The 14,587-nt window shown below is 45.6% G+C and overlaps 2 protein-coding genes across 2 annotated transcripts in view; one reads left to right on the forward strand and one right to left on the reverse strand.

Annotated features, from left to right (window-relative positions):
• EPDR1 (ependymin related 1) overlaps window positions 1-1,774 on the reverse strand; it is a 30,143-nt gene extending 28,369 nt beyond the window's left edge. The window contains exon 1 of the mRNA XM_005519171.3: window positions 1,512-1,774. Within this exon, the coding sequence (XP_005519228.2) occupies window positions 1,512-1,774 (263 nt within the window). The remainder of the gene's footprint in view (window positions 1-1,511) is intronic.
• A 1,502-nt stretch (window positions 1,775-3,276) lies between these two features.
• On the forward strand, window positions 3,277-13,529 carry SFRP4 (secreted frizzled related protein 4). The gene is made up of 6 exons (XM_005519065.3): window positions 3,277-3,928; window positions 4,091-4,171; window positions 4,262-4,327; window positions 6,902-7,100; window positions 9,807-9,870; window positions 12,343-13,529. The coding sequence occupies exons 1-6, from the start codon at window positions 3,487-3,489 to the stop codon at window positions 12,529-12,531; spliced, it is 1,041 nt and encodes a 346-aa protein (XP_005519122.2). The 5' UTR covers window positions 3,277-3,486; the 3' UTR covers window positions 12,532-13,529.
• Window positions 13,530-14,587: the final 1,058 nt, after the last annotated feature.

Genomic DNA, 14,587 nt, shown 5'->3' on the forward strand with positions numbered 1-14,587 from the left:
TAGCATAATTATTAAATCTTAAAGTTTTCAAATAAAATTAACATAAGCTTAAAAAAAGGAATGCAGCACAACTTAGAAGCTAGAAAAGACTTGCATCAGGCTTTGTAGCAGTTTTATGCTTGTCAAACATGAAAGTCAACCTAGGATTTGTAGAAGAAGGGAAGCCTGAGCACGTCATGGCTGGTGTCAGACTCTGTGCTCTATATCAGCAGACCACCAGAAAACACCTGTATGTTGTTTTTAACATTCTTCATATGGTTCCTATGCAAAAACAGTAATGAAAAAAGAGGGAAAGATAAGCCTGAAAATGAAACCAGAACAGTTCTAAGAGGGAATTTGGAGGGAAAGGATCACAGAAGAGCATATGCTTTGGGAGGATTAAAACAATTACTACACGATGTTGGTATAAAATTGATTGTCAGGAAAAAAAGCCAGCAACAAAAAAAGAATATTGATCTTTTAACGGGAGAGACCATTAGTTTGGATGATACAGCATTTGTGGGCTAGTCTTTACCTTGTCTCACACATCCCCAGGATGGACACACTATTATTTGAACAATCCATTGGTAGGAGAGGAAGAAGTACGGGCACACCTGCTACCCTCACACTGGCAGATATGTTTTGACATGTTGTCTGAAAGTGATTGACGCTCAGTAGCCAGAAATATCTCACTCAGGAAGGCCTCTCTAGGCTGATCAGTTCTTCCACACAACCTGATCATGGCAGGCTGAGAAGGAAAAAAGAGGCTCTTCTTTAGTCAGCTTTTTTCTACATTTGTTTTTCAGCAAATCAAGAAACAAACAATGACACGGGGATTTTTTTGTGATTACTTATGGGCTTAACAGATACATCCTGTGTAAAGGAAAAACAGGAATGTCCTGCAGGGCTGTGCAATGGGAATGAATATATTGTACCACAGGTAATGGATGCATCCTGACACCAGGCACTGACTTAAGACCAAGCACTGACAAGGACCAAGAAGGGCCAGAGAACTTGTAACTCAAATTGGTCTGCAAATTACTGAGCTAGAACCTCCTCCCTTACTCCATAACGTTATTCACATGTTTGAGTATAACCTCTTAGTTATAACTCATGATACCCGTTATACTTCACATATTTGGATTCACTTCCAATTCCATTTAAACAGCAAAAGAGCTGGGGGGAAGGGGGGGGGGGGGAATACCTCTGAAAGTACAAAGCTGACACTATTGATTATAAACCTCCCGACATATATACACATGTATCTACACGGAGGATGGAGGCAAGCCCTGTAGGTGACAGGTTTCCTAGCGGCTGCTGTTCCCAGGACGCCGGTGCCTCGACTCCGCCGTCCCCGCGCTCCCCCCACTCACGCAGGGGAGGTGCCGCCGGCAACGCGGGGCCCGAAGGACGGAGACCCCCCCTCCCGGCTTCGCATCGCCCCACACCCCCCGGGAGGCGCCTCCGGGCTCTGTGCCGACCCTCACCGCCCCGCCCGGCCCGGCCCAGCCGCAGGTTCCGCCGCCACCTACTTCTTGCAGGGGATGAGCGCCTTCCTCTCCTCCAGGATGCGGAGGCGCTGGTTGGGGCCGTCGTAGGAGACGGCGGCCCGCGTGTTGCGGCCCGAGCTGTGGTCGTAGAACACGGTGCGCCCTTCCCACTGCCGCGGCGCCTGGCACGGCTCGGCCCCCGCCGCCGCTCCACCGCGCAGCAGGAGCGCGCCCAGCGCCGGGAGCCGCCGGGGCGGCGCCCCGGGCCCCGGGCGCCACTGCCGCCCGCCCGCCGGCCGCGCCATGCTCCGCTCCGCGCTCCCTCGGCGCACGGCCGCCCCGCACGGCGCGCAGGCGGGCGGGCAGGCTGTGCCGGGGGGCGGGGGCGGCCCGCCTCCAAACCCGCATCGCCGCGGCGGCGAGAGGCGGGGGGCGCCACAGCGCCCGGACCCCAGTGGGGCGCGAGGAGGCACGGCGACAGGGGCCGGGACACTCGGCCTCCCTCGCCGCAGCCGGGAGGGTCTGGGCGCCCTGGCCGTGCCCGCTGCTCCGCGAGGGCTGCCCAGAGGGCCAGCTGCGAACTCCAAGCCCCGGGCACTCCGCGCGAGCTTGGGGAGGGAGGGGGTACGCGAACAGGAGTGATCTGCTGGGACAAACTGCTTTCATGTTGCCCTCGAGGGGGACATTTCAGTGCGTCCCCACGGACAGAGAGTGTCACCAAGCATTTCTTCACCACATGCATTCCTTCATCTCCCACTGCCCTCTTAGGTGTATCTGCTGTTGTTTCCCGCCTGCTCTGGTTGTGCTTTCCTCACCCACTAAGGGAAGGGGAGGCCCGTGCCCCACAGATGCTCCGTCTCTGCAGGTCTGCTGCACCCGCAAGGACTAACACCGGTGGCACCACGGTACCTGGCCGGGGCAAGTACCTCTGAGCTACGCTGGGGCTCTCTCAGGTCACTGGGATAACCCGGCATTGAGTTAATCTTATCTCAGCGGGTCCCTCACAGACGGGGGAGCGGCATTTCCCACAGTGAAGAACGGGCCCGGAGGTCTTTCCGTGCAAGGGCGAACAGAGCTGGGCTGTGAGGGAGCCCTTTCCCCCGCGCGGGCCCGCCACACCGCTGCACCAGGGGCGCGTGCCCGGGGATCACCAAGGAAAGGAAGTTAACAAAACAGCTTGGGAAAAAATCTGAAACCCCTTCTTCCACTCGTGTGCAGATGCGACTGGCGGGGGACAGGAGCGGGGCGGCGGGCTCACTGCCCGCACAGCAGCGCCGCGCTGCCCCGGCCCCGCCGCCCGCTCCCGGCTCGGCTCGGCCGCCGCCGCTTCCCCTGTCCCGAACAAACCGGGCCACCAGCCACCCCCCACGTCTGTCCGCCGTCCGCTTCCCGCCTCTCCCCGTCCGTGCCGAGCTCATGGAGGGAATTCTGCAACCCCCTGGAGGTGTCGGGAACAGCCGCCGGTGCTCCCTCAAGCCCGCAAGAACTTTCTTCTCCCTTGAGAAAACGCGGTGTATAAAGTTGAGCCTCACGGGAAGAAGCCGCGGCTCCTACCGTCGCCCTCCCTCTCCCCACGCCAGAGCGCAGAGCCTCCCGGCAGAACCGTGTGGTTTGTGTTTCCTCCCCTCCGCCCCCCTTCCACCTGAAGGAATTTATGACACAGATGAAAACTGAAACGGAGCTGGAGCGGCGGCCGAGAGACGCAGTGATGTCGCCGGGGGATTAAACGGGGTGGAGGTGATGTCACCGTGCCTGCACAGCAAAACGCACACATACACGCACACCCCCCACCCCCCGGAGGAGCGGGGCTGCCAAGGGAGCGCGATCGGCCCCACGTCACTCGTGCCACTGGTATAAATGCGGTCCCGCGATGTCCATGGCTGTCGGCGCGGCGGCTCCCGCCACTTGACTGCAGCAGGGCTCCGGGAGGCAGCGCCGCTCCGCGCCCTTCGGCCGCCGGGACCCACGGGGCGGCGGCGGGCGGCGGCGGACAAGGAGGAGAAGGAGGAGGAAGAGGATGCTGCGCGCCTTGGTGGCGGTGTCCCTGTGGCTGCGGGTGAGCCCGCGGGCGCAGGGCGCGCCGTGCGAGGCGGTGCGCATCCCCATGTGCCGCTCCATGCCCTGGAATATCACTCGCATGCCCAACCACCTCCACCACAGCACCCAGGAAAACGCCGTCCTCGCTATCGAACAGTACGAGGAGCTGGTGGCCACCGGCTGCAGCCCGGTCCTGCCTTTCTTCCTCTGCGCCATGTACGCCCCCATCTGCACTCTGGAGTTCCTCTACGACCCCATCAAGCCGTGCCGCTCCGTGTGCCAGCGCGCCCGCGACGGCTGCGAGCCCATCATGCGCCGCTACAACCACAGCTGGCCCGAGAGCCTGGCTTGCGACGACCTCCCCGTCTACGACCGTGGCGTCTGCATCTCCCCAGAGGCCATCGTCACCGACGTGCCGGAGGGTGAGAACCCCGGGGGCAGCGAGAGGTGGGAGGGAGGACTCCCTCCACCCCCGCGGGACGCCCCAGGGTGGGACGGGGGGGCTGCGGGACCCCCACGCTCCAGTCCTGGAGCCTCTTCCGACAGTTTTCACTCCCTGACCTGACCTGCACCTCTGTTTGCAGATGTGAAGTGGACGGACTTCACACAGGGCTTTATGGTGCCGGACAGACCCCTGGAGCCTGACTGCAGGAGCCGCGGCCAGGGTGAGCCTCGGATGAACCCCCGCCTCCACCTCCCCGGAGACAGGGTCCCTCTGACACCCCTCAAACTTTCTCCTTTCTCTTCCTTTGAAGAGCGGTGCAGGTGCAAAAAGACAAAGCCTACGCTGTCAACCTACTTGGCCAAGAACTACAGCTACAGTAAGTGCATGGGGGAAACGCTTCAGTTTGCCGGTCCCACACCCTCCTTGTGTCCCTGCAAGTTAGGCAGCTTTGTATGCGTGGAGAAGCCACACCAGGCCTCATCCAGCAAGTCTGGCTTGAGAAGACTTCTCCAACACAGCCTTTCCAAGTGGGTGTTTGACTGGAGATACCTAGCTGTCCTCTTCCAAAATCCAGCTGTAGCACACACCGTGTGCAGGCAGTAGTAGTGCACAGAGGATGGTGTGTTTCTGCCAAAAGCAGTAAAATGTCAGTAATGTGCCCCCTTCTGCTCTGCAGAAGGTTGGTTACTGCTGCAAAGGTCACTCTAGTAAAGGCAGTTATGTCTGATGTGAGCGTGACGACTTGGCCAGCTCCTGTTTTCATCCAGCAGGTAGAAACCAGGGGGTTGCTACCCAAATAAAACCTGTAGATGTGAACCAGCTGCAGCAAAGTAAAAAGTTTTTAGAAATTTATATATACTTTTACTTATTAGCCAGAGTTCTGTCCCATGCAGAATTGTCAGAAATTAACTGAATTCGGTGACAATTTGCACCATCCGGCCAAATAGATGGCTGATAGTTTTATTACATGTTGTGTGACATACTGGCAATAAAAACAAGTATTCACCCCTCTGCCCCCTTGGTTTCCCCCTGCTTCAGTTTTCTGATGATATGAATCAGGAAGAATTCTAACTAAGATTAGATAAATGCCAGATTGAACCTATTGTCAATACAAAGCCCCTATTAACTATGAATTTAATATGCAGTATTGCTTCATTTTTCACTTTGTGGGCATTTTCTCAGATGGCAGATTTTTTTTCCAGTCATTTATACAGTTCTTCTGCAGTAGGGTTATAATATAATCCAATTCCTATTTGCTTGACATCAAATGAAAGTAAGTTGGTAGCTATTTGCTTATTTGTTAGCATGTTTGGCGGGAATAATCAAGCTGAACCTCTAGCTTAGGTAATTGTACAATTTTTTGTTCATTACAACATTTTGGTGCATTTACACAACATATTGTTTTTATAGAATTCCTTGATCTGCGTCAGTACAACACAGAGATCTGTTTAGGTGGAACAATGAGCTTCTACAGTTTCCTGAAACATATGAAAAAGTAGTGATATGAAATGACTGTTCCAAAATGAAAACAGGTGTTAGCCGTGTCAATTCTGATTTGAGTGTTCCTTGAGTGAAACATGTATGTTGGGATCCAAAATTTTATTCCATTGAATTTGTGAAATCAAGATTTTGTTTTTGAGATGTAAATTTCCATTCAGCTCCCTCTGAGATAAATAGACCTATTTATATTGAAAATGAACTGAGGGATGAGATTTAATGAGTTGAAAATCAATCAATCAATCAATCAATTTATTTTTTTCTGAAAACCCTTTAAGACATACAGTCAAATTGTACTTTTAGCTATCAGAGCCAATCAGACTTGAAAATGGACTATGAGTCTCCAAATTCCCGCATGTTTTGTGTCTGTTATACATGTCTTGATAAAGGTAGCACGTAAACCCCAGATCGCATTAAAAGTGCTGGTCTCCTGTTTTCTATGTGTGAAATTTATTTCAAATTTTATGAGGTTCATGTGAAGGCTTTTGACCCAGTGGCTGGCGGGGTCTCACAGGGGTAGGCTGATCACCCATGTGTGCTCTATGCACTTCACATGCTTCTTCAACTGAAGAATGTTCGGACAGTAGAACCCTTTCTATTTTTACATTCCCTAGAGACAAAATCTTTTATGTGAAAATCATACTTTATTAGACCTGGTATTTCTCACAAGAGAGAAGAGATGAAATGATGGACTGGTAGGTAATGCCAGGGTTTGTAGGTACAAAGTTAACCAGGGATCATTTCAGAGTAATCTGCAGCGTTTCACCTTCTTGCATCAGTGCAGACATGCAGTTTTCCTCAATGAAAGGTAAAAATACAAATGCTTGTGTATTCAGAGTCAGAAGAACCTGTTTCAGTGTCTCATTTATGTAAGCATCTCACTATTGGTAGAGAATACAAAGGCAAAAGATGAAAAAAGTATAGCTCAAGTAAATCATGACAATCCTAAGCCTCTTAATTTTTTGACTGTTCTTTCTAGTCTTCCTTTGTTTCTTATATTTAAGAAAAGACTTTCCTGGTTTAAATCTACAGGAAGTGATTTGATTATTGAAAAGACTGAATTCATGACAACTGTCTGTGAGGTAAATTATTCATTGCTTAATTGGAAATAGCCAGATGCAACTGGAGAATGGGTTAGATTTATGCAAAGTCTTGTTCAAGTCTGAGTTGAAGGATCTGTTTGTGTGTGTGATTCCAGGCGGGACTGGTTGGCCTGATGTGGCCAAGATTTAAGCACATGTTTAATTTCACTGTTGTCAACAGTCCTACTGAAAACCAAATCAAGATCAAGCCTCTCTTATTCTAAGCCACTGTTCATGCCCACACAGGCAGAAGTAGTTCTAGTTTCAAAACCAAACCAACAGCTTCCAATTCAATATTTTTATTTAATTTTATGATGTGTTTAAATTTCTAAGACTTTATTGTTCTCACTTCTCTGTTTTTCTATTTGCAGTCATTCACGCTAAAGTAAAAAGCGTAGAAAGAGGGAACTGCAATGAGATAACGACTGTGGTTGAAGTCAAAGACATACTCAAGTCTTCAACACCAATTCCTCTGTCCCAAGTGCCTCTTCTTACAAATTCCTCCTGCCAGTGCCCGCCTCTTCAACCAAAGCAGGATGTTCTCATCATGTGCTATGAGTGGCGCTCAAGGTGAGCCGTGACAATGTGGTGCAAAGAAGTGTTAGAGCTGACTGTGATAGATGGGAAGGAGGATCAGCAGAGTTTTCTTCCCCATCATAGGCTTGTTTTGCTGACAGTTTTTGTTAGGCTAACTCATACATACACATATGTGTTTCCATTATCTTCATATCTGATTTTATCCCCTTCATCAGTCTCAGCTCTGTGCCATAATGTGGTATTTACAAAATTTGGCTCATGCAAAGAGGATAATAAAATCTGGTGGCAGTAGGTGCTGACAGCATCTTGATAAGGCACTATGCAGCAGTTCAGTCACCTCCAGCTTGGGAGTGTTTTTCCAGGACCACTTTCTATAGGGATGAGCTGCTTTGTGTGCAGCAAGCCCAACAGTGGCTGTAGATGATGGTCTGTGTCGGCAGGACCATGTGGAAGGCATTGTTCTGTCTCACCAAGGGAGTGGGCAAGAGATGATACGCATCTTCTGTCAGCAGAGCTGCTGGAGTCAAAGCCAGGCCTTCTCCACTGGCCTGTCCATACTTTGGACCAGTGCCATCAATGAGATGTTTCTCATCCCACAGCTGTACTGGGACCAGCCAAAGCTGCAGCCATTGGAGCTCAAGCTCCCGGATGGCAGATGAAAAGTAAATACTCTCAGAGCAGCTTGCCAGTCCTGCTGTATGATTAAAAGAACAAAACAAAACAAAGCTAACTTCACCAGACCTTTCATCTGGCAGTCGGCCTAGCCCCAGACATGGAAGGAAATCCAGCATGCTGGTTTGGAGGGAAAGGAGTGATGAATCACAGCTCCCTTTTCTCCCTGGTTCCTTGAGGCAGAAGGGGGACATCCCATCCCCATTAGCACCCCAAGTGCACCAGTAGATGCCAGCAGAGCAGGTGGTGGTGTTTTAGGTTCAGTGTAGGCCTATGTGTTGTGGTTTGGAGACAAGGCTGTCTGTAAAATATGCAGGCTGGTTTTGCATACTGTGATGTTACTTTTAATTGGTCACACACACTTGTAAGGACCATGGAGCATTCACATGTGGGACGTGATGGGCCATGTCCGTATTTTTAATGAGTTTTATGTTGATATTTTCAGAGCATTTTATAGGTGTTTCTAAAATTTTTCATCTGACATCTTATGGCTTTAACTTGTTTTTTGGTGAGCTAGCAAACACGGTATTTTATTATGACGCCCCTCCAGGTCTGGAAGTATTTCACAAATATTAATGTAGAGCCCTTTATTTGTGTTAGTTATTTTAGGGATACAAGCTCTGACTCATGTAGAAAGATTATGACCAGAATGGCGATGGAGGAGCTCTGGATTGCAGAGGATCCTCTGGAGGCTGTTAGGAAAGGGAGATTTCATAAGTCAAAGATCACAATCGGCATCTCCATTATTATGGAAAAACACGCAATTCACTAAATATCTTGTGATGGTTTTTAAAGGTCATTGAGGTTTTTAATTTCATATAGTGTACTAAAATGGATTTGAAAAAGAAACATAAACTATTATATGTGCTTCCTGTTGAACTCAGTGGCAGGCAAACAGAAGGTTTTGAGTTACAGCAGTTTTTTAAAATGACAGAGCCAGAATCGGCAGAAGCTGTACCTCCTCTGCAGTCAGTGGCAAAATACCTATTGCCTGTTGTTAGGGTTAGAGCCTCACTGGATAATTGACCTGAACCAAAGCTGTGCCAGATGTACCCCATGTTGTGGTTTCATTCATGGCAGTGTGGCCTTGGCATCAATCCTGTATGTTTGTCCTCTAATTTGTCTTTGGAAAGAAAAGGAAATGTATGACATACTGATCCTGATTCTCCAGGGTTTCCACTCACGTTGAGCCTTTTATGTTTGGTCAAACTGGATGCACATTGGCTAATGACTGTGAGAGGCAGCATTTTGTACTGTGTTTGAGCTGCTAAGAGCAGCAACACTATTCATGGAAACTGGAGGTCAGGCCCTGCTACACTGTTTAACCTTCACCAGCCAGAACAGTGCTGTGTGATGTTGTGCGCATTTATAACAATGTCTTTCCAGCCAACACTGATGTCTAAGTAATAACCCCCAGAATTCTAGTGAAATTTATATTAGGGCATATTAAGGTATCTCAACCAACCAAATTAAAGAAAACCAAGAAGTTATCTCTAGGTTGGGATGTGGAAGGTGTCATGTCAGACTGCTTTAGAATAAGCTGTTTTAGGAGCTGTTTAAGGCATATATATTTAATAGTCACATTATTGTTTTATTCATTTCATAACACCTAGACTCAATGTTTTCATGCAGGAGCTAGCCAGATTTCACTGGTAGGTGAGTATGGCACATATCACCAACCATACATCTTCCAAATTCACCTCATTAAGGAGTTAGATGTAGGAAACACATACTGCCATCCTCATGTATTTACAGGTAGAAATGGATACAATTGTAAGTGATCATATAATTAATTATATTACTTTTTTTTTCAGCTAAGCTATATTAGCTGGTGCATGTGAAACAGCTTCTTTTCTAAAGTCAGAAGTAAAATTTATCAGTTTAATCTACTCTTCGCACAAACACGCACAGAAACATATGGTATCCCATCATCCCATACATAAAACCTGTCAGTACCAGTACCTGTGGGTGCATTTCTACCCCAGTCTGTGTTAAATCATCTGGAATGGAATCTCAGGAATTAAAATCAGAAATATCTATAACTTGTGTGTATTTCTTAATTTTCAGGTTGATGCTTCTTGATGGATGTCTAGTTGAAAAATGGAAGGACCAACTAAACAGAAGATTTAAGGTAAATGCAACCAAAGAATGCTGATGTTTTTGTTAACAAATTATACACCTTTGTTTTATTTCAGCATTAACTTTGATGGCTTCCAGATATGTGTAACTCCTCTGGGTATCATAATTTTTACTTGAACATTTTCAGCCCTTGTAGTTACCCAAGTATAAGTGAAAATTTGCATACTTTAATCTTGTTTTTCAGAGTCTCTAAAATTTTATTTTGATTAAATTTTATCCTGTGGGATGATCTTTTTGTGAACTCTGGTTTCTTACAATAATATCTCTAGGAATTTCTTTCATGTCCTTGCTACCACAAGGAGCAATGATATGAAAGTGAAGGTGATATGCAGATGAGTACATAGCCCACATTGGATAAGAAAGGAAGTTAAAATCCTCTGCACTGGATTAATGTTTTTTGCTGCATTAAAGATTGCAGGCTGGAGACACACACTTCTCACCAGATACTCCCTACTAAGACCCACCCAAAGGATTGGGCATTATCCCTCTGGATTCAGGAAACACTGGAAGGGAAAGTCTTTAGTATAGAGACATAGGTGGCAGGCACAGCAGATGCCCCTGCTTTTTGGGCTTCAGCATAGCACTTTATATCACTCTCTACTTGTAAACTCCTCTTTTTAATGGAAAGAAAAGATGGCTTGTGAGAAGGTCTGATTCTTCCTCCTGCTTTTAGAGGTGGAAGAAAGATATTTTTGGAATTCAGAAAGGTTTTCGGAGCATTAAGGACATACATGCGTGTTTAAGGACATATATGTATGTTTTAATTATGAGTTGATTGGCAATTGATAGAGAGGAGGAAAAGAGATGTAGGAATCCATAAGCAGAAGCTTTTGTATTACAGACCAACTTCTTGCAGGAAATTGCATTCAATGCTTCTCTCATACACTCTTCACTTACTCATATGAAACCTATGTGTGGAAAAGAAAACATGCTTTAAATCTTTAAAAAATAAATACATGGCAATTACAGAGGATGCCATGTGGGATTTAGAAGAATATTGACATATGACTTGGATTCTTGAAATCCTTTAGCTGTCAACTTAATGGCTTGTTACTGGCACACAGTGTGTTTTAGTCACCTCCTCGCACTGTTTTGTCATTTCTAATTGTGTCTTGAATCATGTTTGGGCATTAGTTTTCAGATAGTCAAATAGATGCATGACTGCCAAACAAAATACCCTTCCAAGCACATGTCATTTCCTCTCACATTAATACTTTCAGAAGCTAGCTCCTCATTTAAGCATGTTTGTGTGGGACACAACTAAATTTCTGCTGATTGTTTTGGTTTTATAAAGATGCATAAAATGACTCTGACCACACAAAGTCGGTATGGAGCTAGGTATCACTGTGGCTTAATTTTAATGCCCATCATTCATCTCTGAAGATTTGCATCCAAATTTTATCTTGAGTTACCACTTAAAATGGATGTTTTGAGCTGTCTGTCAACCACAGAAGACAGTTGTTAACATAACCACAACATGGCTGGTCTTTTCTCTAGCCAGGACAAGAGTCTGAGCTGCAACAAAGTCAGTGCAGAGATACTGAATAGGAAAGCTGGAGAGCACTTCTCTTGCTGTGATCACTGGTAAATCCCCTGCCTTTAGGAGTTTCAGAAGGGAAAGATAATAGTGGGGAGAGCTGAGACCCTTTCCGGGTTCCACTACCTACCTTGTTTTCCTTAAAATAGGTATTTCTGTTCCTAGAAGCGAAAGTCCACAGTCTCTGTTGCTATTTTATGGATCCCACCACGTTTTGGAGAACTGATCAGTTAAACTTACTGTGAAAACCTGTTTTGTAATTCCTGCACTATTTGATTTGAAAATCTGACAGCTGTTGTCTTTGGTAGGCTCGTTGATTTTCAAAATTTCTTGCTGAATGAAGTTAGAGGTGCATAATTCAAACCATGTCATTGCAACTCTCAACACTGTGATTTCACTGTGATCATCACTATTGTCTGTCCATAACATAAGCTGGTTCATGCCCAGTCCTCTCCACCCCAAGGAAAAGCAGAACGAGAAAGTAAATACCAGCTCCCCTTGTAGCTTAAATATACATTGTGAAAGGATAATTTGATTCCTGTAGACTTTTCTGAGGAAAAGTTGAGTAGCACATTCAGCAAGATAGCAAAGAAAGGCCTTGCAAAGGAGTTCCAATGTGCTGGTCCTGACTTTTTGATGGCATGATGCCAGCTCTTCTCTATTTCTGAAAAGGCACTCACATGCAGCATGCACACAAGATGGGAAATTGTCATTTCCATCCACTGGTGTTGCAGAAATTTCCTCTAACTTAGAACTTGTTCTCCCTGCAAATAGCCATAACTTGCTGACATCAATGGCCTTGAAATACAGAGCATGAAACTATCAAAGGCAGCACTATCATCAGTGGTTCAAGATTTCATTAAGATGTAATTAATTATGATTATGTCCTTCCCTAACTCATCCTCTTTGTTTTCTGCATTTCTACAGAGGTGGGAACAGAGACTCCAAGAGCAAAAGCGGCGAACTGCGCGCAGTAAGAACCAGAATTCAGGACGCAGTGGTCAGAGTGGAGCCCTGAAACCACAAACCAAGAACACCAACCCACTGATCAGTGGCCCCAAAAAGGCTGTTAAAATAAGAAATGGCCAGAAAGAAATCAACCCAAAAAAAGTATGAGTGTGAAATTCCCAAAAGGAAGGACTTTCCATGCACGAAAAGGGTCACAATCTGGCTTGGTCAGCATGTTTTATTAATCCGGAACTCATTGACTTAAAAAATCCTGTCAGTTTCTACATAGACCTTTTTGCTGCACTTTATTGTTACAAGGTTTGCTTATCCTTTCAAGTCGCTGCAAGCCATAGAGCATAGGTTTGCACTTACATGAGGTAGGCATATTCCAGCTGACTGAGCTTTATCTTTGGGCTCTGATTTCCCATCTAGATAGAGGTAGCCTTGGCTGCCAGAGGTTTTGACTCCTTGTACCAGTTGCCTGGTCTGCTTCCTTGCCAGATGCTGGAGAGCTGCATGGAGTTTCTCCTCAGCTGGTGTAGCATTAGTTTGTGAGTTAGTCTGTGAATTCGTTGAGAGCTCACTAGACTCGGCAGCTGAGCAGCAGCAGAAGGATGGTAACCTCTGGCAGATATCTCAGGCAGCAATGACTGCAGCTGCTGGAGCTGAACCTATCTTCTGTTTGGAATCACAGCCCTTGTTCAGAGTGTTCAAAAGCATAGTTTACCATTAAGCATTTGGGTATGCATTATGTGATTATTTTTATGTGTGTGCCAAAAATATTCTTACAGTGATAGTATTTGATCTTGTGGGTTTGTGTAGTAAAAATGCATTCAAAGCAGGCATTTAATTTTTTATTGTACTTCAGGCTGGCTTCTGTTGTTCTAATTTCAAATATATTTAAACATCTAATTGAAAAATCTGTATTGTTTTGAAAGGACAGATTATAGTGAACAGATCTGTAGACTTCTTAAAAGTAACACATTTGCTGTAATATAGCTTAGCTATGAAAACTGAAATAGAAGCTTTATTCTAAAGATAACTGACAGCTACTGTACAGTATTAAGGAGAAGATAGGGCTTCAAATGGCTCAGTAATCTTTTGGATAACTTTTTATAATTTGATACCATATTTCTAACCTTTCTCTGATTAAATAAATAAATAAATCAATAAATCAGCCTTGTCCCTATTAATGCGCTTCTCAAAGCAACTGGCTGTCTGCAGTTTTTCTTATCAGAAAGTAACATTTATCCTGAAAAGGATGACAGGAAAGCAGATGCTTTTATTTAGGCAATGAGTTTATTGACTTAACATTTTCTGTGTGAGGTATTAGAACAGCAAAGGTGATACAAATCTAATTTACATGACTCCAAGATGGCATTTATGCTATTCCTTCCAAGGGGTACTTGGATGAGGCAGCATAGATAACACATTCTGATTTCAATTCCATGTAACACACAAGAAGAGCACCAACATTAAGATCAGAAGAGCTCGTGATAGATGCTTGAAAGACCTTCAGGATTTCCTGCAGGAAGACTAAGGACTAGATTGGTCAATTCTGGTAAAATGAAGATTTTTATAATAGAGAAGTTCTATGTCAGAAAAGTAGATTATCATAAGGAGTAAGAAATGGTCATGTCAGTATGTTGATCTTTGCCGTGACAAGAATTCCAATGAAATTTGCATGTGTGAAATTCACAATAGATTACGCTGAAGTGATTTTGGTAGCAGCAGTTATATACTTGGTAATTTGAGGCATAGATGCCAAGTTACCATGTTTAAAAGAAACAGACCAATGTGTTACAAGAAAATAATAGCATATAGAATAGTTCAGGGGAGAAAAAACCAACCTAAATGGTCGTTGTTGAGCTTTGAGCAGCTGCTTAAAATATACAAAGGTCAGCATTGAGTGTAGCCTTACTGGCAATTCTGGGCAGGTGCAGTACTTTGTTGACGTGGAACACCTGCAGAATTAGATCTAAAATTCATTCCAGGTGCCAGGAATGCTGAGCATATATAGCAGCATCTATTGACTTTACTAGGAATGATGTGTGTTTGACATGTCTAAAAAATATTACAAACTTAGGTGCTTAAATACAGCCTGTAGGTGGAACCTTAATCATGTTCAGTGAAATGGAAAAACTGAAACGGAAATCAAAGAAGACAGAATTTCACTTGCAGGTGACTAGTTTAGGTTAGTGTGAAAATGCTGACTTAAGTATGC

Source organism: Pseudopodoces humilis, chromosome 1, assembly GCF_049639895.1.
Source record: "Pseudopodoces humilis isolate 2021_Gansu_Grassland_sample_001 chromosome 1, ASM4963989v1, whole genome shotgun sequence".
In the NCBI taxonomy this organism is placed as follows: domain Eukaryota; kingdom Metazoa; phylum Chordata; class Aves; order Passeriformes; family Paridae; genus Pseudopodoces; species Pseudopodoces humilis.